General features: G+C 40.6%; 1 protein-coding gene across 3 annotated transcripts in view; it reads right to left on the minus strand.

The window, feature by feature from the left end:
* The window catches only part of LOC119646229 (putative fatty acyl-CoA reductase CG5065), a 47,733-nt gene that overhangs the window by 7,523 nt on the left and 17,071 nt on the right, over nucleotides 1-23,139 (minus strand). For all 3 annotated transcript variants that reach the window (XM_038046619.1, XM_038046618.1, XM_038046617.1), the window contains 2 exons: nucleotides 15,873-15,999; nucleotides 15,670-15,763 (listed from right to left, as the gene is read on the minus strand). In XM_038046619.1, coding sequence (XP_037902547.1) covers nucleotides 15,670-15,763; nucleotides 15,873-15,973 — 195 coding nt within the window. In that variant the 5' untranslated portion in view covers nucleotides 15,974-15,999. The remainder of the gene's footprint in view (nucleotides 1-15,669; nucleotides 15,764-15,872; nucleotides 16,000-23,139) is intronic.

The raw sequence follows: 23,139 nt of genomic DNA on the forward strand, positions 1-23,139 counted from the left end.
TTTAAGATAATCGCAGCGCTCTCTAGTGTGACGGCAGAAAAACACCTTTTTTTGGAGATGGGTATATAAATTGCTCTGTATTTCAATAACGAAGTATGCAATCGGGCTGGAAAAAAAAATTACTACGGATACTCAAGATATTAATAAATCTATGGTGAAAAATTTGTATGTGTATCTTTATCCAGTTCTTCACAAAAAATTTCTAAAAAAAGCCAAAAAATGGCCTTCACACGGGATTAATCCCCTCAAGGTTTTGTGTAGAACAAAACCTTATTAAAATCGATTCACTGTCTGTCTCTCTGTCGCACGCACTTTTCTCCAAAACGGCTTCACCGATTCGAACGAAATTTGGTGGATAGATGGGAACTATGAAATCCCACGCATACAGCGAGTGATATTAATTTAGGTGGAGTTTAAAGGGGGCTCATACATGCTAAGGGGGGATTTTAAAAAAAATTACACCGGATGTAGTCGTGTAGAGTATCACATGAAAGGTATTGATTAGTGAATTGCAAAGCGCGCGAGTAAGGAGCTGAAATGTACGCACTTAAAGTGAGACAGGACTCGCCCTTTTTTTATATCTGTTGTAGGTTAAATTCTTCGCATTTGCTAATAATCTTAAACTCAGAGTGTGAAACGTATGAGGTTGACTATTATCAATACTGTGCTTTCCATTAAATGATTTATTTAAATCGCTTTCTAAAAACTAGAGGGCAATGGAATTTTTAACTATGTGACACGGAGGTGTCATGCATTCGTCGCTCCTCACATTTTTTTCTTCAGCCTTTGTGCCATTCAGAAACGGGGTCATTTTATTTTATCAAACACCTGATCTGGATGTGATCGCGAGGCTTTTAAGTACCCATCCAGCGTATCTAGACACGGTTCTTTCGACCGGAGTTTTGATCGGTTACCGTTGACTTTGATGTTCAGGCCACTATTGGCACGTGAATTCTCGTTAGCGCGAATTGCGTGACCATACCATCGAAAACGCCTCACTTGCAGTTTTTTCACGATCGGTGCAAACCCATATCGATCGCGGATATTCTCATTTCAGACGTGATCAAAACGTGTCACGTCACTAGTGCAATGCAACATCTTCGTCCCCATTAAAGCAACACGCCGTTCATTGTCTTTTATAGTCGGCCAACACTCAAAACTATAGAGAGGGGCAGACGGACAACATTGAAGTAAATTTTAAATTTGGGACGTTCGCTGATACGTCGATCACAAAGAACACCAGTTGTGGAATGCCACCTCATCCAGGTTGCGTTAATGCGTGAAGCAATTTCATTACGCAGTTCCCAATTGGGTGATAGAATTGACTCGAGATATTTAAATCGCTGAGTTCTGGCAATGGCAGTAACTAGCCCAGAACTGAGCGATTTAAATATCTCGGCTCAATGCTATCAGCCAATGGAGAATTACGTTATGCCCCTCACATAGGGAAACACAAAAATCTTTATACCTGTAGCGTCAAGCTTCCGGTTTCCCGACTTGTTTATTTCTCAATACACTCGACAGATCTGCATACTAAAACGATGTGCCCTGGTCTCAGGTACGACCTTTTGAACAGTTTACTAGAAAACAATAAATAATTAACCCAATCAAGCATATAAGTATCCACCTGGCCACGTATTTAAGTAATCCCCCTATAATTGATTTATTCATTCGAGGTTGCAATGCAATTTTCGCTACTTTGCTAATAAGTGTAAAAATGCAGCAGCATATCATGATCGTTCTGCTTTATGAATCGCTTAATGAGTACCTCGTTGATGTACTTACGTATGAAAGGTACAAAAGTTCAACCGAATAATGGAACTGGAAATTATTGCGCGTACAATTAAATTTATTAGGTTTATCTTAAGTTGTGGTGAATTTTTAAATATTGAATATGAGGTCAATCCTTTCTTCCAAATGGCACTTGCGGGGAACTTCTTCAAGATGCTGCTCAATACCCAGCGTTGGGACTACTGGTATATCCACACTTTTCATGAATTGAAGATATCTGACACGGGACTATGTACTTTCATTTTCAATAATTACTTATCTGAAATTGGTTTTTCTAGTTTCGTGCACTTGGGCAAAATCCAGCCATATCATCAACGAGCACACTAAGCAAGTGCCGATAGTGGATACTTAGCTTCTCAGAATGGTCGTGCGGTACCAACCATTTGGAGAGTTCATGCAGCTCATTCAATTACCTTTCGATTTTGATGATAGGTTGCAACTTTCCTAACACCTCCAATTCCCTGGTTAGTCATGTTATTAAAATCTCAAAATTAATCTTCTCGGAGTTCATCTAAAAGACATAAATCATTTAGTATTGCGACTTTGCAATGTATCTTCTTTCGCAAGAATTTGTTCATGAACCACTTTGGCTTCTGTGGTCGTTTGAGGCTGGATTTCTTTAGCATGGACGCACTTACAACCGGTTCAAACATGGCTCTTAATTTTGGAAATTTTTTATTGACGCAGTAAAGCAAACATGTGCCATAATTTCGAAATTTACATACTTGTATGGGTTTTCTTTGAAATTAAGTCGAATGTTTCTTCCCGTAGTTAGTTAAAGTTGTAAGTTTGGGCAATTACTCAAGCAGATCATGGTACGCATGAATGCACTTGAAGCTCCACGTTTGTCCTATAAAATTGAAGTTACTTTTTTTGTAAACGCAGTAAATGAAGCTAAGCTTATAAATTGCTTTAGATATATTTAGAAAAGGATCCGCCCTCAGAATTTAATTATTTTCGCGTATTTTGTACAGGTCGTCGTAGATGCAGGAATAAGCCTTGCATAGTTTAAGACAGAGAAATTTAAGAGGAAACTTTTTCTTTATTAGGAAAGTGACCCCTGTAATTTACGTATAGTTACGAATCGTTTTGTCTTTTATTAAACATGCCTTGCTGAACATTTTGTTTTTTTATGAAGTTTAGCGTAATCAAAATATTTGGTAAAGTGATCAAATTTGCACTTTTTTGTGATTTTTTTGCTTTTACTTCTTTCGTCTGTCAAATATGCTGTATTTAGTGCTAAATAAAATGAGAAAGATTTTAAACGATCGCTTCACTTGCTTTTCAGAGAGGTATACGAAGTGGGTGATACTATAAAGATATGGTTGCCTTTTAAGGGGGTCATCCCCTGTGTCGGGTTGGAGAAATCGATTTTTTTTTTGAATGAATTATATCTATATATTGTGGAGAATATGTGGGCGAAGGGATTTTCCGATATTCCGAGTCGTTCAGAAATTACAGTGTTAAATAGGTAGGGAGTTTGCAGCCGCAGCTAGAGTACTCGATGAGAAAGAGCATCGAATCTTTTTTTAGCTGTTAGTCTTTTACCTGAGCCTTATAAATTCTAACACAGGTATAAATATAAAAAGATGGAAAACCAATCAATTGTCTAAACTTATTTGCTGTTTGGAATAAAAAGGATAATCCAGTCTAGAGTGAGCACTGAAAGGCGTTCAAGTTATACTCAGTTATATTTTGTTGTAAGTATTGTGCTGTTTGTGTGTTCAGTGATTTTTTTAAATGGATCGTACGAAGGGAGATCGCTTTAACGTTCAACGTCTTGCTCGCACTAGAAAACGAGTATTTCATGGGGATCGATAGTTATCAGAGAAGGAAAAGGACTTCGCATCAACATCAGCAAAGAAACTTTTAGCAAGCACGAACATGGATGTTCCAATTGCGATAAGTTTTGTATATTGTATATTGGATTTTGCTGGAGTTTTCTCCGGTATTTCTGCAAATTTCTACAAATAATAAAATATACGTAGTAGTAAACAAGTCGGGAAACCGGAAGCTTGGCGCTTCAGGTATAAAAGGTTTTGTGTTTCCCTATGTGAGGAGCATAACGTAGTTCTCCATTGACTTATAGCATTGACCCGAGATATTGAAATCGTTCAGTTCTGGGCAGGTTACTGCCACTGCCAGAACTGAGCGAATAAAATATCTCCAAGGGCAGGTTACCGACATTGCCAAAACTCAGCGATTTAAATATCTCGAGGGGCAGGTTACTGCCATTGCCAGAACTCAGCGATTTAAATATCTCGAGTCAATGCTATCTGGCAATGGAGAACTGCGTAATGAAATTATTTCACACATTAACGCAACCTGGATGAAGTGACATTCTCCAACTAGTGTTCTTTGTGATCGACTTATCAGCACACGTCCCAAATTTAAAATTTACTCCAATGCCGTCCGTCTGCCGCTCTCTATAGTTCTGAGTATTGGCCGACTATAAAGGTCAATGAACAGCGTCTTGCGGTAATGGGGACGAAGATATTGCATTGCACTGGTGGCATGACACGTCTTGATTACGTCTGAAATGAGAATACCCGCGATCGAACGGGTTTGCACCGATCGTGGAAAAACTGCAAGAGAGGCGTTTTCGATTGTGTGGTCACGTAATTCACACTAACGAGAATTCAACAACCAGTATTGGTCACAACATCGAAAGCAATGGTAAGCAACCACAAAGCCGGCCAAAACAATGGTGGCTTCATATGCTGGATGGGGATTTAAAGGTCTCAAGATTAGGCATTTGATAAAATAAAATGACGAAACCGATCACCACAGGCCGACCCCGCTTGTGAACTGATGGCTGAACAAAAAGAAAAAAGATGTGAGGAGCGACGAATGCATGGCAGCTCCGTGTAATATAGCTAAAAATTCCATTGCCCTCTATTTTCTAGAAAGCGATTTAAATAAATCATTTGATGGAAAGTCCTGTGTTGATAATGGTCAACCTCATACGCCTCACACCCTGAGTTTAATATTATTAGCAAATGCCAACAATTTAACCAACATCAAATATAAACAAGTCGGAATACCGGAAGCTCGTGCTTCGGGTATAAAGGTTTTGTGTTCATCTTATCTAAGAAATTTCAACGCACATTTTTCTATCCGTATACAGCTACAAAACTACGAGACATACGTACATATTACAGCCGTAGATGTTACGCTCACCCTAAACAAACAAACTGCCTATTTCCGAATACTGTACGCTTATAGGCACGTATATAAATGGATCGTACCCATATTTCCGATTTACTTCTTATATCTATCTGAATTAGGCTCTACCCGCAAAGTTCATTAGCACGCATATACTATATACCTACATACACACATGTCTCGTTGGAATAATTGATATTCATATACAAATGATTAAAGAACTAAAACAAAATAATTCTTTTCTACCCAATTCATACGAACTTACTTCGTATGGTATTCACGAATTGATATATGATGATTACGTCATCAGGTTGTAGAGTGCACGAAATTCACAAAAAATTGTAAAGTTTTACCTCCTATAACTTTGTTAATAATGGTTGGATTTTCCTCAAACTTGACCAAATTGTGCATTATATTCTTCATTATACCCATGCCAAATTTTGTACTTCTGGGACGAACATAAGGGGGGTGCCGGGTAAATTTCTAAAATGTGGAAATATACTATTATTAACTTTATTTGTGCAGATATCGGAACCGGATATATTTTGAGGCCTAGATTTCGTAGAGATGCACTATTGAGATTTTTTTCAGATTTTTCGGTTGGATAGGTTCTGAGAACGAGACCTGTTACACTTTTTGGGGGTCATATTTTGAGCCCTCACTCCCCTATGTTTCACCTAATATTAAATATTGAACCAGTTTCGAAAAGTACTAATTGAGACCTTTCATTTGATACCCCACATGGCCACATTTTATGAAAAAAAATTTTGCACCCTCCTTTCACATGTATGGGGAGCCCCCCTTAAACTTAACACAAAATGGCGGCAGTTGCTGCATGTAAAGGGAACGGCAGATCACATACTCCCACCAATTTTCGTGACAATCGGTCCAGCCGTTTCCGAATAAATCGGCTGTGACAGACAGACAGACAGACAGACAGGCAGACGGACAGACAGACAGACAGACAGACAGACAGACAGACAGACAGACAGACGGACAGACAGACATCGAATCGATTCTAATAAGGTTTTGTTTCACACAAAACCTTAAAAAGGGCTAGGGAGAATTAGATTCTTCTTGAATGGAATTTTAATATTGCACTCGAATTTCAATTATTCTCGTTAATTATGACGTCAGCATCTTATTTGTATGGCTTAGGATGCTGTTAATTAGCACGAAATTGATAAGTTTGAACTGCTATAACTTTCCCACTAATAGTTGGATTTTCATGAAACCTGGCATGTGTATGCACGAGGCTGTCCTCTATGTCGGTGCAAAATTTAGTACACTTAGCATGAACTTAAGGGGAGTTTTTTAATCTATTTCTAAAAGTTGGTAATATACTATTAGTAAATTTTTTGAGCAGAAACCGGAATAGGACATCTCTCGAAGATTAGATTTCACATAAGTGTTTTACACAAAATCTTAAAAAGTGCTGCAGATAAGTAGATTCTTCATAAATGCGACTTTAATATTTCAGGCGAATGTCAATTATTCCGGGTAATTATGACGTCAGCATTTGATTTGCATGGCTTTGGAAGCAGTAAATTCGCGCGAAATTGCTAAGTTTGAACTGCTATAACTTTGGCGTTAATTACCTGATTTCCATGAAATTTAGCACATATATACGAAATATTGTCCCCTATGCTGGTAAAAAATTTGGAAGTCTTAGGATGAATTTAAGGGGGTTTTTCAGTAAATTTCTAAAAAGTAGTAATATACTATTAGTAAGTTTATTTGGGCAGATATTGAAATGGGACATATTTTGAGGCCTAGATTTTATCTAGGCCCACCACCCCGATTTTTTTTCGGATTTTTAGGTTGGGTAGTTTCCGAAAATGAGTCCTGTCTCACTTCAAATGCGTACATTTTGACTTCTTACTCACGCACTTTGCAATTTATGCCAAAACTAATGTCAGTTTCGGAAAGTACAAATCGAGACCTTTCATTTGATACCCTACACAACTATATCCGGGGAAAAAAAATTTTGATTCCCCCTTTGCATGTATGGGGAGCCCCCCTTTAAACTCCACCTAAATTTATGCCACTCGCTGTATGCGTGGGATTTCATAGTTCCCATCTGTCCACCAAATTTCGGTCGGATCGGTTTAGCCATTTTGGAGAAAAATGCGTGTGACAGACAGACAGACAGACAGACAGACAGACATTGAATCGATTTTAATAAGGTTTTGTTTTACACAAAACCTTAAAAAGGAATACGTAGGACATGTCGAGAAAAGAATGGGAAAACAGCTTAGAAATGCAAAAAGGAATCACAAAGGCATTGGTGGAAAAGGAGCTTGAAAACTTACTGATAAGGTTATTACGACCTCACTATATTTTTTGGGCTAGCTATTCGTCGACATGCAAATTCGATAGAAGGAATGAAGCAAGAAATTTGGTCAACTTTCTTCCTTAAATTTTCCACAGACGAAAATCCTCAGCATCAAAATTGTCCAGCAGGCGAGGACAGTTGGTGCAAATGGCGCAAAGCGGAAGCTAAAGGAGAACTGGATAGTTTCCACCACGGGAAGGCACCTTTGACTGAAGAAGTTCAAACAGTCATGAAACCAATCTACGAAGATTTCTCACGAGATTATCTCTTCAACAGATGTTTAAGAGCAGAGACCCAGAATAACAATGAGTCGTTAAATGCATTGATCTCGACTTTCGCTCCTAAACACCTTCATTCTGGGGCGAAGGTCACAGAAATAGCCACTTTTCTGGCTGTAATTATTTTTAATGAAGGATTCAATGGCATTCTCAAAATCCTAGTGACAATGGGCTGTCAAGTTGTCAGGTTTATGCCGACCGCCGTAATGAAACGCGAATTTGGCGGTCCGAACGACGGTCGACTGACCTCGCTAAAAGAGCCAGAATTGAAACCAGAGAGCAACAATCGGCCTTACGAGACTTTTTTGAAGAAACGAACGAGGTATAGCATAATGTAATGGTGAGTTAAAATTTTACTGTTGATAATTACATTTAAATTTTATAATGCGTTTTTCTCGAAACTGCATCTTGAAAATCGGCTGCCACCATAGCCCAAAATATATCTAACCAAATTCTTTGAAATTTTCGCGACTTCTTTAATACATATTTCTACGATCTGCAAACTAGGATAATTGCAATCGGACGGGTCGTTTTTTTTATTCATCAAAAAAGCCGTAAAAAACACCAAAGCCCACCAAAAATTTACCTTTTAATATTTTCTAATTATCCTAGTTTGCGGATCGTGGAATATTGTCCACATTAAAATGCCGTTTAGTTTTTTTCCTCAGATGAGCACAGCGCCCTCCAACGTGGCAGCAGAAAAACACTTTTTTGGAGATGGGTGCATAAATTGACACGTATTCCGAAAACTAGCTACGATATCAAGCTGAAAAATTTATCACATATACTAGAGATATCAATAAACATATGGTGAGTCAAGTATGGTCAAGTATGGTATCAATTTCAAATCATCGTCAAATATCTAACAATTTATTTAAAAAAAAAATTTCCAGTATCCCAATTGCCCTAGAATCCCATCTAATTATCCGAATACATAAATTGCAATGTTGATAAACTGCTCAACTACTAGAACGCCGGCAAGTTGGAGGTCCCGCCACTGTCACCACCATGTATAGAAGAAGCAGTCCGTGCAATAAGTCGCCAGGAGCCGATGGCATTACAGCCGAATTGGAGACGACCAATTACACCAAGCGGGTTATCAACTTACGCTGCCTCCAAATTGCTCAACTTTACCAACTATGTCGGCAAGAAATGCACATCATTTACACTGACTTTGCTAAAGCCTTTGACACTGTAAATCTCAAAATGTTTCTATCTAAACTTTTATCTCTAAGCGTCCCCATACCACTTGTTTTCTGGCTTGCCTCTTATCTTTCCAACCAATCCTGCCGCATTTCTTTTGACGGCTGCACATCCCACTATTTCTCTTTTTCCTTTGGCATCCCGCAGGGATCTATTCTGGTTCCTTTACTACTTTTATTTTTTATCAACAACTCCTAGGGCGGATAGCCCCATACGCCCAGAACATCATTGACCCAAACCAAAGAGGCTTCACTCCCGAGACTATTCGACATCAACAACCGTCTAAGAAAAAGGGATGTCATATCCTGCGTCGTCTTTAATCTGGTCCTGGAAAAAGTGGTCCGTAATGCTGAGGTAAATGCGAGAGGCACCATCCTCTTTAAGTGCATCCTGGCCTATGCTGGCGATATCGACATCATGGGAAGAACGATCCGAGACGTACAAACTGCCTTCATCTAGACCGAGCAGGCAGCGCCAGATCTTGGACTTCACATCAATGAAGACAAGACGAAATATATGGTGACAACGTTAGCACCAAAAGCGAAAGAACCAGAAAGAACAACTAGTCAAACGAGAATAATAATGATAGGAGACTACAACTTTGAGACCATTGATAACTTCTCCTATCTAGGGTTGAAAATCAAAACCGATAACAACTACGATGATTGATATTTATTTGCATAAACCTCATTTTTTTATTGCAGTGAACACCTTCTTGAATTCTGGACATTAACCACTTCCAGCAACATGCCAGTTATCCCTTCCTCCTTTTCCTTCGCACAATAGGCATTTGGCGTTTCATTGCACTCCTTGGCAATATGTCCTTTTCCGCCACACCTTCTGCATCGATCAATGCCGCTGGTGCATGACTTCGCGAAGTGCCCAACCATCAGGCACTTTAAGCACCTCTTTCATGAAACCTGCTTTCGCAGGCGGCAGACAACCCATCCAATTCGACCCTTTCCGGTCGACAATAATTTCTGCGCTGCCTCGACTGGTAGCCGCATTGTGGCCGTTTGAGTGTCACCATAGGTTTTTTTCAAGCTCACGAAGGCTTCTTCTTCTAATTCCTCCAGATTAAATTGTTCTTTTAACGCAGTGCATATTTCTTCTCTGGATGTCACTTCGTCAAGATCCTTGCGATGTATATATATCTCATGCTAAGAGGTTAGATATTGTCTTCTATTTGTAGTCAAGCCTAAAATTGATAGACCAGTAGCTTACTCCAAACTACAATTTGTATTTTACAGTTTTAGGTCGGGGTCAGATTTAATCTTTTTTAGAATCTCTGCGTAAGGAAAATTGCTGGAGATAACGATTGCCTCTGGGCGAGCTTGCTTCTCTGCTTTGTTCTTCGCCTTATTATTAACGACCTTCGTCCATCCATCATTTTCGTTCCCCTTAGGTTTCCCTTCAATTGCTGACGCTCGCTTTTTGGCTTGGCTTTTTCGTGAGACTCTTTTCCTCGTCCTGCGACCTATTACAGAGGATCCTAATGGCTCTCACCATGTTTTTAATAGCTTGGCGCACGTTGTGCTTGTTCGTTGAATTCGGACAGCTTAATTATTTTTGCTCCAAGTTGTTTGAAAGGTTCAGGGTTTTGTTCTCTATGAGTCTTGGCCGGATTACACCTTCTAAACGCACCTTTCCCGTAACATTTAACGTGCTTTCATGTTTTTTATATTTTTCCGTCTTTAGCATTGGTGGAGATCGAAGAATTGAGGGGCTCCTCTTGAATGGGTCAATTTCTTGGCCTCGGAGTGGCTCCTGTGGACGTCCCTCTTGGACAAATGCGGTGGGTGTGGAAACTCGTCGGGCAACGACCCCCTTTCAACCCATCATTTTTTGCTTTCGTTTTCGAGTTTCCAATGTTCGTGGCAAGGTTTTCCTTCGCTTGAACTCCTCCTTCTCTAACTCTAAATTACTTTTAGCATTAGATGTCACGGTGGCCAAGTTGTCCGCTCGAGTGATATTGACAGCTGGGAGCCTGCTTGCTTAATCTCAAAAGCTGCCGGTACTGGGGCTCTGAGCCCTGCACCGTAAGTTTCCTCCTTCTCTCTTCTTCCATGTTGGTTTTATCTTCTGGGTATCCTTTCCATAGGCATGCACCAGAGAAGAGCAAACACTAGCCCATGCACAGTCAAAAAAGAGAAGTATATGAACACATATTTACACATCAATAGAAATGCCCAAATTTGCTAACCGGGGAGATCTGGTCACTCTTCACAAGTAGGTTCAGCCACAGGAGAATACTTTATACTAGATACCAAGTTGAAACACTTGTAAGTTGTGAATATAATAAGGTTTCTATCGGTTATAGGATTAAACGACATACCATAGTTTATAGGTGTACTATAACCAGTAATGGGGTACAATAGTTCTTTTATGGTTTTTTTTCTAATTTACTTTCTGTGTCCTTTTGCTAGCAGATATTAAACAAAATCTCTGTCCATCATTTTCCGGTTGTCAAGTATGTGCAAATACTTGTAACAAAATTATAGAAATAGCGAGGAAACACTAAGTAAGGAAAAAGGAACTAACAGCTCACAAATGGGAAATAATTTCCAGAATGCTAAGTTATCTGCTTGATCTTGGAACGGACCAAATGGAAAGTAACTTACTCTTACTCATTTCAGGCATAGCATCCCAGTATCCAAAAATAATAATAATCCGCCGTAGCCGGTCCCAAGCCTGGTTGTGAAAGGAGGAGGGATGGATAGCTTCGGTCTGAATGGCTGTACGCCACCGCAGCGGGTAGGTGACGAAAGTGCAGGAACTTTGCAGTCTTGCAGATTACTCACTGAGGAAGCTATCTCCACACCTGGCGGTTAGGTATAAAATGCAAATCCATATATGAGAAGAAGAAGAAATTGAAGGTCCGGTACGGATAACCGGCGGGAGTCGTCTGACTTGATGACTGAGTCGGGCTCCCGTAATGGACAGCATGACGTTGAAACCGCTAGTCGGGGGGGGGGGGGGGGGTTCCATGTCTAGGCGCCACCACGATCAGGAGCATTGCTCCGCCTGCTGCAGCTGTTTCGCCACAATCTGTGGCGACCACATCAGCAGGTTCGCGTAGGCAGTAGATGAAGTGGACTGAAGAAATGAACCTCTTCATCATCCGCTCCTACTACGAAATAACGGCGGGGGCGGTTACAACATTTTGCCGCCCCTTGTTGCACCAGAGATTAATCGAGCGTTTCCCGCAATTCGCGCACGTGACTGTGCAACGAATCGCAGACCAGTGCCGCTTTATTACTCACAGCGACACACTTCCGGACACCAACAGGGAGCGTGTTCGACTTGAGGTCATCGAGGAAACTGGTGACCGAGAGTCGATGGGGGCAGAGGCGGTGGCATCAACGACACCACGCCGCACTGCAGGCAACAGGTTCAGTACTCGCCGAAGCACTCTTCTCCATCGTCGCTGAGGTTTCCGCTGACGTTCGGCACGAATTCCAAAGAGCGTGTATAGAATTCTCGGATATGGATCCTTTGCATAGACCGGGTATTCCCAGGCTCTATGCATCTCCAGCAACTCCGGGAATTCTACCTCAAATCAGTGATGAGATTGCATCTCGGCTGTGTGCTGATATGTCGCTGCTGCAACTACAATCACCTGTGTATTGTGGTGCAGTTGCGGCTATCAGATTGCACAGTCAGAAGATTCGCTTTCGTGTTATTGGTTTGAGTGACTAAAAAGATGCACCATGGAAAATTCGTCTGGAACGGCGGCGAGACTCACTAAGACAGGACATTGTTAGACTGATTCAGATCAGCATTGACAATGCCAGCAGACGGGTGAAGAATAAAGTGCAGAGGGTTTATCGGAACTATGCCGACCCCAGTGAAACACCTGTAGTTGAAATTCAGGGCACACTAAAACAGAAACGTTCTGTCATATGCAGTCGGTTACGACGGTATGGTGAAAGTCATTCCAGACGTGCCCAGAATGCAACACCACGGAGCGGAGCTTTTCGGATCTCACAACGAATCCCAACAAAGCGTCCAGACGGTACAGTTTTCGGTGACAGAAGCGAAACAGTATTGGGGTGGACTTTGGGGGTTACCCGCCCAGCATGCTGAGTGGATAACCGCTAAATGCACCCGCCATGCTAATACGCCTGGCATGGATTTTGCGGATGTTACCGAAGAGGATGATGAAAGAACGAGTGGAGAACGACCAGTGCAGAATGTGTGGTTCGGCGTTAGAGACGTTGGATCATCTCATTTCTGGCTGTACTGTTACGGCACCGGTGCAATACATCACCAGGCATAATGCTGTATGTAAGGTTATCCATCGAAACATTGCATACAAGCATGGGCTGATCACGGGAACACGTCCGGTTTACCGATATGAGCCGCAAGCAATATTTGATAGTTCTGCTTACAGCATGTATTGGGACCGGCAAGTTCTAATAGATCGCCATACTTTACATAACAAGCCTGACCTACTGTTAGTTGACAAGACCGGTCGCTACCCCCATAATAGCAACATCGAACGGAAATACGGGGAAAAGAAGGTGAATTATGAGCCACTGGCTTGGGAAATCAAAGAAATTCGAAAGTGCAGGAACTTTGCAGTCTTGCAGATTACTCACTGAGGAAGCTATCTCCACACCTGGCGGTTAGGTATAAAATGCAAATCCATATATGAGAAGAAGAAGAAATCTCGCGCGGGTGGATGTAGTTCCCATACTATTGTCAGCTACAGGTATTGTAACTAAATCCTTCACGGCTTCCCTTGATGTCCTGGGACTTTCGCACAGTCTGGTTCAAACGATGTTGCGGGGAGTTCTCGACGGATTCTCCCATTGACTTACCACCGGGCACCACCACCAGCGCCCCTTTAGTTTTTAAGTAGGTAGGATCGTCCGAACCTAAATGCTTGGCACTTAGTGCTAGTATTAGGGGTTTGAAGTGTGTTAGAGCACTTCATTCAAGACCGTAACGGTACACTACAGTACACTGTAGGAGGCAATGTGATCAGCATTGCGCTCGCCTGAGATTATCACCCTGACATGACTAAGGTGCTGATTCATTGCAACCTTCCGCTACGGTAGCCCAGCGCTCTAACCACTTGAGCTGTCCGGAAACTCTAGTATCCAAAAATAGAAAGAATAATTAACGGTTTTGTCCAGGGAAGAGGTAACTCATCAGTTTTTCCCATTTTGCGTCAATGACCCCACGAACTCTATACTATAATAGTTTTCAGTCTTCATCCTCTCAAGCTAGTGATCACGAATTGGCTCCTTTTTCGTGCCCCTTTCTGGCTAATATAATAGATATGTGCCGACATTTTAGGTTTCTGAAAATTTTCCCTATTTTTCGCCAGTTCTCGAGTATTCATTTTCACCAAGATGAGAAAACATTCAACAAATCATCATCATTGATACATTCATTCCTTGATTTTAGATAGTTAATTTTCTGGAGATCAGAAGTAATTTTATTGCCTTGTAAACAGATACTTAGAAAAGGCCTCACAAGGGGTTTCAGCAATTATTTTTAAAAATAGCTGAAGAGGTTTATAAATTATAAAATGTTAGATCACTTATCTTTCACCACAGGTGGAAAACACCAATATCGTATCTGCATTGATTTATTAATATTCATTTAAGATTTTCAGTCAAATGCATAATAAGTTAATTTTCTAATGGTGGATAGGTGAAGGGTCTGAATGAGCTTTTATGCTCTGCAAATGGCAATAAATTTTTCTTCCGTGTGAACAGAATGATTTATTGCTAATAAAATCACTTTACATAAAAACGCCAGACATGTACATAAATTTTCGATATTGGAATTATGGATATGCGCCTCTAGCTTTGATCACAATTACTTTATTTTAATTGGAACTTGCAATCTCGTGACTCATTTCTGATCGCAGTTTCAGACCATCTTATATAGTGCAACCGTTTTTTATGGAATCGTAAATTTTGGATGCAGTAAGAAAAGTCTCACCTGACCACTTTTTGCTTTGGCAATTGGATTCGATTGCTGATGATTAGGTGTCTTCTACCTTTTGAGAGACCTCCATTTGAATGTGGGCATGTAACCTGTCCGCGGGCAGTTTTTGGTACCTTTCTCACCCAACGGTCGAACTATTAGTTCAGTCGGTCAAGCGCAAATCGGCTCGCGCGATGTCTGCAATCAATTTCAAACTTGTAACCTCTTTTCATACCACCTGAAGGGCAATAGGTCAAGATGATGGTAAAATTGAGATTTAAAAAGCAATCCTATGTATGTGCAGACAATTGGTGAAAAACGGCCGGGCCAGTCTGCTGCCACCAACCGTGACTTGCTCAAATATTTCGAAAACGTTCTTTTTTGTGTAGCTTATAAAGCAGACGCAGCAATAAAGCGGAAATTCTGACTCCTCGTGTGTACCAAGACTTGCACTTACTTTGTAACTAAATTTAGGCAAACAGCGCACTGTAAACTATCTTTAACTGCTCAAATTATAGGCATTGGGGAATATACAGGTTTGGGTAATAGCCGTGTATCGCATGTGTAGAGCACTGGTCCGAGGAACTATTAAGTGCTTGGTGGGCTACTTTGAAAAGAAAGAAAAAATAATGCCAGGAGGTTAGTGGGTAAATAGAAGCTCCACAGAGAATCTAGTCCGGAGAGGAACTGTGAGGTGAATGTCTACGAAATCTTCCTAATTTCTAATTACGAATACTTTTAACGCTTTCTAAATTTGAATGGATGGTTGATTGATGATGGTATTCCCCAAAGTAATGACTAGAATGATTTCTCTACCTTCTCTTCAATTATAGTGGACCCAACAAAAAAAGCTTCCAGCTTGACTATCTAATCTCCCAGCGTATAGGCACTTAATCAATTACAATCACGTCTGAGAGAAAGCAGATGGAAATGTTAATTTTTCATGGGACTTACCACATTATCAAACATCTCTTTAATCCTTATTTGCGGGTCTTTCCCTTTCTTGTTTCTCACGAGCAGGTAAATTTTCTTAATTTCTGGACAGCATCTATAATTGTAATATACGAGTATATCAGGGAAAGATTAGTCTGTGTTTGGGTGTTATGTGACTGATTCCTGGCTTGATGATTGTGCAGGTTGTCACGCCAGTCACGCACCTGAGTAATTTCTCAACGAGCACTTTCCCGAGGAAGCCAGTGCCGCCGGTGATGAAAAGACTTCGTCCAGCATAGCTTTTCGCAATTCTATCCTCCTCCATGGTGACTGTTTGATGGGAAAGCGTATCTGAAAAAAAAATGATGCGTTTTAATCTGATGTTATTTACCACTAAATTCAGTATAATCTAAGATACGTTATTCTGTCACGTGCTATGGAAGCTTGACTAGCTGCCTAGATTTTTTGAGCAGCAATTGGTAGAAACTCTTTAAACGACAAAAAATAACCACTCCAAGCCGAATATGATAAATCTAATGAATATGAACAGTAACCAGGCAAAAAAGCCTAGAAAACTCCAATAATCGCTCAAGCATAATTTTCAAAATTTACTCATATCATAGTTGGACGCAGATGCGTGAAAATTATACTTTTAGAAACACACGCTTTCAACGCAAGTATTGACTGTGTGCGGCGTGAATACATGCAGTGGAATTTGTTAAAAATTGAAAATTTAAAAACAGACGGACAGCCTGGGGCCAAATTTGGTGATATGTAAATTAAATTAAATTTTTGAAAGTTTCTCTCTTATTATCTCCATAATGGTGGTATGTAATGAAAGCAGTATCGTAGTCATATTCAGATAAATACGCCTGTGAGGTATTAAAAAAAATACGGTTTGAATTTTAAATTGTAACTGAAGTTCTTGTAGATAAAATGATATCCAAGTCAGCTTCTACTGGATTTGTAAGTCATTACCCTTTTAATGAAAGTTCAGCAGACATTTGGAATTAAAGTCAACCTCGGGGCGTTGGATAAAAATTAATTTTACTGATTTATAATTTCGAACTGAATCGGTAAATAATGCAAAAAGGCTACGTAAGGAAAGCGCAAGACTGAATTTTTGGTTAATATTCACATAGAAGTTCAATCACATTAACTAATCTAATGAGGTTCTATATAGACGATTTGCTAGGGTTATTTGATTTGAGAACTGAGCTGAACCTGAATGTTCAGTCAGGAGGAGCTCCGTTCAAATTGTTATATGTACCTATATCACTAGACACCCTGTCGACCCTTTTACGGTTTGAAATAAACTAAGGAACATCTGCATAATAGACATCGTTATCGAAGTCATTGTCATCATGGGAGATCGCATGGTCTATCGAGTGGGGAGGCAAGGTTTCTAATAATAAGGGGCTGGTATTGCAGGAATCCTTTTCTTCGCTGGACATTGTGCTTGCTTATACCCGAAGTTCTTATATCTTCCGTAAAGGATAGATAGGCTCAGTAGTAGAATTACCTTCGTAAACAGCGCGTTAATGAGGGATATTACGAGAACACTACATATCAAGCCATACATCATCAACAGTAATCTAGGCCTGCCTTAATAAGGAACTTAAGGCATTCTAGCAATTCAATAACCCTTAAAGTTGCCTGGCGTCCTGGCCTACGTCATTGCCCCATCTCAGGCAGGGTCTTCCTTTTCTACCATAGATATTGGCTTTATAAACTTTTCGGTTTGGGGCACCCTCTTCCATACGGATTAAGTGACACGTCTACCACAACCTATTGATTTGGATTTCAACCACAACCAGACGGTGATCGTATAGCTTATAGATTCGCCGTTATGTAGGCTATGGGATCGTCTATCTTCCTGTAGGGAGCTAAAAATTCTTCGGAGAATTATTTTCTAGAACGCGGTCAAGAGTTGCTAAGAACCCAAGTCTCCGAGGAATACATGAGAACTGGCAAGATTATTATTGTGTACAGTAAGAGCTTTGATCCTATGGTGAGACGCTTCTAATGAAACAGTTTTTGTAAGCTGAAGTAGGCTCTGTTGGCTGCCAACAAGCGTGCGTAAATTTCATCCAGGTAGCTGTTATCGGTTTTATGAATTCTAGTCTCCTACTTAATTGTCCTCTTTTGACCAGTACCATGTGATGTTGTCACCATACATTCGTCTTGTCTTCATTGATGTACAACCCAATAATCCTGGCCTGGCTGAAGGTGGTTTGTACATCTCGGGTCGTTCTCCCCATGATGTCGATATCGTCAGCGTAGGCCAGTATTTGGGTGGACCTAAAAAAATAGTGCCGCATGCATCTACCTCAGCATCACGGATCACTTTCTCCAGGGCCAGGTTAAAAAGGGTGCACGATAGAGGATCTCTTTGTCTTAGGCCATTAATAATAATCATCATCATTGTTGACGCAACAATCCATATTGGACCAGGGCCTTGAAGTATGTTAGAGCACTTCGTTCAAGACCGTAACAGTACATCACAGTACACTGTAGGAGGCAATGTGGTCAGCATTGCGCTCGCCCGAGATTATTACCCTGATTCGATTCACAACTGAGTTGGCTGGTATCCGACGTCAAACCACGATACAAATCCCACTGCTTCCAGTGAGATTTGAACCGCGAACTTCCGTACGACAGCCTTGTGTTCTAACCACTTACCTATCCGGACACTAGGTCGTTGTTGATGTTAAATGAGCTCACACATTGGTCAGGGTCAGCCTAGTCAGTCTTACCAATTTTGTGGGGATAGCGAATTCTTTAATGCCCGTGTAAAGTTTTACCATGGCTATGCTATCATAGGCAGCCCTGGAGTCGATGAAAAAATAGTGCAACTGATGGCCATATTCCAACAGTTTTTCCGTCGCTTGCTGCAGAGAGAAATCTGATCTGTTCCTGATTTCCCTGGAGTGAAGCCTCTTTGGTGTGGGTCAGTAATGTTCTGGGCGTATGGGGCTATCCGACCTAGCAAGATAGCGGAGAATATCTTATAGATAACACTCAGCAATGTGGTATTTCTATAATTACTGCACTGCGTGATATCTCCCTTTTTATGTGTATGCATTATCCAGTTTGAATCTGTGCATGTATTTGAGCCATTTTCTGTGCATTGTCAATCTGGAAATCTATAACATGAAGCCTTGGACGCAGAAAATGGATGATCTACAACCAAAGCTTGATATTCGAAAGTAGTTTGTAGATCTAGGGGTATTTTTTGATTTTTCCCATCGCTGTTTTCACCGACTTATCAACTTCTTTCTTTTCCAGGATGTCTCTCGATATTATTCCAATAATGGCTTGCGCAACGTTTTATCCTGAAACAGTCCAGTCCACTTCGTATGGACGAGGATGCTCCAACTTGAAATACTTTTAAGGATGATATCTATTGTAAAAGAAGAAGACGTGCTAGACTCTGTTTTAGATGGAATGATGATGAACTGCCCAACAACCAAAATATTGATGGGTTGAAGGTCCTGCCAACTGAAGACGATGGACAAATGCTGCCACTACTAAGCATGAAAGAAACAGTCCACGCAATCCACCGGATGAAAAACCATAAGTCGCCAGGAGACGATAGAATTACTGCCGAATTGGTTAAGTATGACCAACTACACCAAGCGGTTTATCAACTTATGCTCAAGATGTGGGACATAGAATCAATGCCTGATGATTGGTAACGAGGCATTATCTATTCCATACAAAAAAGGGAGGTATCTCGTTGCTGAGCATCATCTATAAGATATTTTCCGCTATCTTATTAGGTCGGATAGCCCCATATGCCTAAAACATCAAAGGCCCATGACAAAGAGGCTTCACTCCAGGAAAATCAACAAACAGATCAGATTTTCTCTCTGCGGCAAGCGATGGAAAAGCTGCTGGAATATAGCCATCAGTTGCACCTTTTCATCGACTTCAAGGCCATATATGACCTTCATCTAGATCGAGCAGGCGGCGCGAGATCTCGGGCTGCACATTAACGAAGGCAAGACGAAGAACATGGTGGTAATATCAGCGCCAAAGAACAAAGAACCACAACATCGAATCACACTGGTCAAGCGAAAACAATAAAGATAGGAGACTAGAACTTTGAGACCGTTAAAAATTTCTCCTATCTAAGGTTGAAAATGACAACGGATAACAGCTATGACGGTGAAATTCGCCCAAGTCTGTTGGCAGCTTACAGAGCCTATTTCAGCTTACAAAAACGGTTCCGCTAAACACTCGAAATGTCTCACCATAGGGTCAAACCTCTTACTGTACAAGGCTATGATTTTGCCAAACCTTATGTATTCCTCGGAGATCTGGATTTTTAGTAAAAAAAATTGTGAACTCTTGGCCGCGTTCGAGAGAAGAATCCTCCGGAGAATTTTTGGCACCTTACATGAGGATGGACGATTCCGTAGTCTACATAACGACGAAATCTATGGATGGGTCACTTGATCTGTATGGGAGAGGATGATCCAGCCCGGAAAGTCTATAAGAGCAAAAAGAAGTCGTGGCAGACCCTACCCGAGATGGAGAGATGGCGTAAGTTTGGACGCCAGGCAGCTTTTAGGGATATCGAACTGGTGGACTTCTGTGCAAAACCATGGTGTCTGTAGTTCCTCAGGAAGGCAGGCCTGGAGCAGATACCCGTTGTTACGCCGTTGATGGTGATGATGACGATATAGGCTAAAATGTCAGACAGACTTAGATGGGACACCGGCTGTTGTGCCTTTGGCGATTATAATACAATGCGACTTTCTAAACTGACATTACGCAAAATAGTAAGTAGCTGACTATCTTAATATAACTAGTTTAGGAGTATATCGTCCTTGTCAGCGCGATACTGGTGGTTGATGTTTCAGTCTTGCTTAAAGTCAAAACGTGCCAAAAACGATGCATCAAGCACACCTACGCACTATCGTTGTCGATTCCTGGTAATGTATTTTATTCCCATGCAACTGGTGAAAGTATGGAGTTTTCGAGTAACAGTGGCGATCACTTTTACTGTGCTGTTCCTATTAGCAGCACACAGAGAATGTTGGAGCGGAACAGCCTCAACTTGAATGAATTTTTAGATTTTGGACAAAATAGCGAAGGTGGATTTAACGCCGTTAATGCGTCGAGCAATATTAATATTGGTACCACCTTTGGTGGAAAATATGCCTGCTTTATATAAGAATCGTTGGGGACCTTCGATACTACACTTGTTCAAATATTAAGAGTGAGACACTTGCCAGACTGATAATTTTGGTTTTGTTTGTATTTGTGTTCAGCTCGACTTTATTTGCCTCCTCTTAATCGAGAAGCATTTGGCCAATAACTATGGCTCGATCAGGAAGTATTATATTTGACGAAAGATGATGTGGTAAATTGAAGCTTTCTATGTCCTCCGGACAAAGCAGAATAGAGAACATCATCGTTTGTTACCGATTAATTGCTTTAGCGTTTTCCATATAATATTTAAAGAGCATATGGGTCTGTAATACGTTTTCCAGTTTTAGGTATCGGAACCAGAAATTCCGACTCTCCCATAAAGCATAAAAAAACACGGGGCTAAAGTTATGATGGCTCCTCTATTATCCTCTTAGCTTTAATTCTTTCGTTGTGTGCCTCTAATACCGGATTCCTAAGAGAATTCTAGATCTATAGATAATCAGCCCTTTCTTCCTCCTCTTTTTAAGCCTGAGCAATTTAAAAGTGTACTGCATACCTCCAGCATTCGACATCATCCTCGCTTAGACCATACTGGATGTTGGGTGGATCAGATATTACCCGCTTCTACACTCCCCCGTGGTACTTAAAAAATTTATGAGACCCACGAGAATTATTCGCCTGAAGGTTTACCAGCTTTAGCTGCCAAGATGAGCTTCTTTCACTTCTTTCAAGTTCTTGGCAATGCATGCTCTGTACAATTTAGTTAACGTGCCCGGCCTTGTCTTTACTGTTAGCTTGAAGGCCATATTAAGTGCCGTTTCTTTCCGGGCCTGAAATTTTATTTTCTCATATCCTACTGCAAAGTTCCAGTAGCTCTTCTCTGATTACTACGGCTATTATTATAATGCCCAAAGTTTCCTATGGTATTCACGGTCTTTCTCTCACTGAGGGAATAATCCCTGAATGATGCTAAGATGAACCCATCTTATTCCGTCTGAGCATATGTTCGGCCAACGGGCCAAGCAAAGGTTAGGCAGTTCACTATGTCACCAATAGTTAGATTTTTTGAAGATTGAATCGCATTTTATTCTGTAGAATGTTCATTCTGCGTGGGTTCCTGGCTTAACCACACCTTTTCAAAAGTGTGCAATATGGGAAGAGCTTGACGGTTTTTTTTGTGCCTCTTTATTTTCCCTGTGTTGATTTTCACCCTAGATCTTACTCATTCATTATTTGTACATCTTCCTAAATATGCGATAACAATACTGCATCCCTACATTTCATTTTCTCCTATTAACTTGCAGGTGTTCTAGCCTTCTCTTACAATTAAATTAAAAACTACCAGAAACCATCGATTCTTTTAACAACAATTCCTAAGTGAAAAGAAGTCATTACTATATGGCCAATTCTGTTTTATCCAATACCTTGAATGGTATTCTCGCTTGAATTAGCGATATTACTCCCATCCCGCCATTAGGCTTTATTCTCAGGATTATTATAGTGACCCGGTATCTAACTGGTATCTCTTTATGTCAGGTCAAGCGAGAGGGATAGTGCTATTCTGTACTCCTGAAAACTTAGTTCAATATCTCAAGGAAACCGAATGTACAGTTCTATAAGTAATAAATCAAGAATCTTGAGTTCCGATAACCCCATAAATCTTTGGACGTGTAGTCCACGATGTAACAAAAGGAATTCCACCACTACGTTGGTCAGAGAAGTAGAAGTTTATGTACCTTGAACATTGAACGCTTCGAACAATTTGCCTATTTTGGTTGCATTACGAACTCGATGTACCAGCGCTCGTCATATTCGCTATTTTGTCTAACAAAATTTCGAATGTTGTTAATTCGATTGCCACTTGCCACCACCGGTGTTCTCCGTGGCGGAGTAGGCTTGGATGAGGTCGAAAAAATAATGGAATTGAATTTGAAAAACGAATTTAGTGAGATGTCAATTTTAAGAAAAAGAGTATACACAAAGTTTTTAGTTCCTCTTCCATTTTTTAAATAATAAAGTTATTTAAATAAAGTTTTATGATTGATTTCCTTCTGCGGGGGTTAAACCCGCAACAAGCAACAAGTTTGTAGACATTATAAAAGGATTGGCGAAATCTAGAAGCGTGGTCCGATCGAAACCATATTTATCGCTACCAAGCTGTACTCCTGAAGAAAAGGTTTGACGAATCGAGTTGCATTTAAGTCTTCCGGAAAGCTCAAGATTTCCCCGAGCGAATTGCATTGAAGTCTTGCGGAAAGCTCAATATTTCTTCGAGCGAGTTGCATTGAAGTCTTGCGGAAAGTTCAAGATTTCCTCGAGCGAGTTGCATTG

The sequence above is a fragment of the Hermetia illucens genome, chromosome 1 (assembly GCF_905115235.1).
Source record: "Hermetia illucens chromosome 1, iHerIll2.2.curated.20191125, whole genome shotgun sequence".
Lineage (NCBI taxonomy): Eukaryota > Metazoa > Arthropoda > Insecta > Diptera > Stratiomyidae > Hermetia > Hermetia illucens.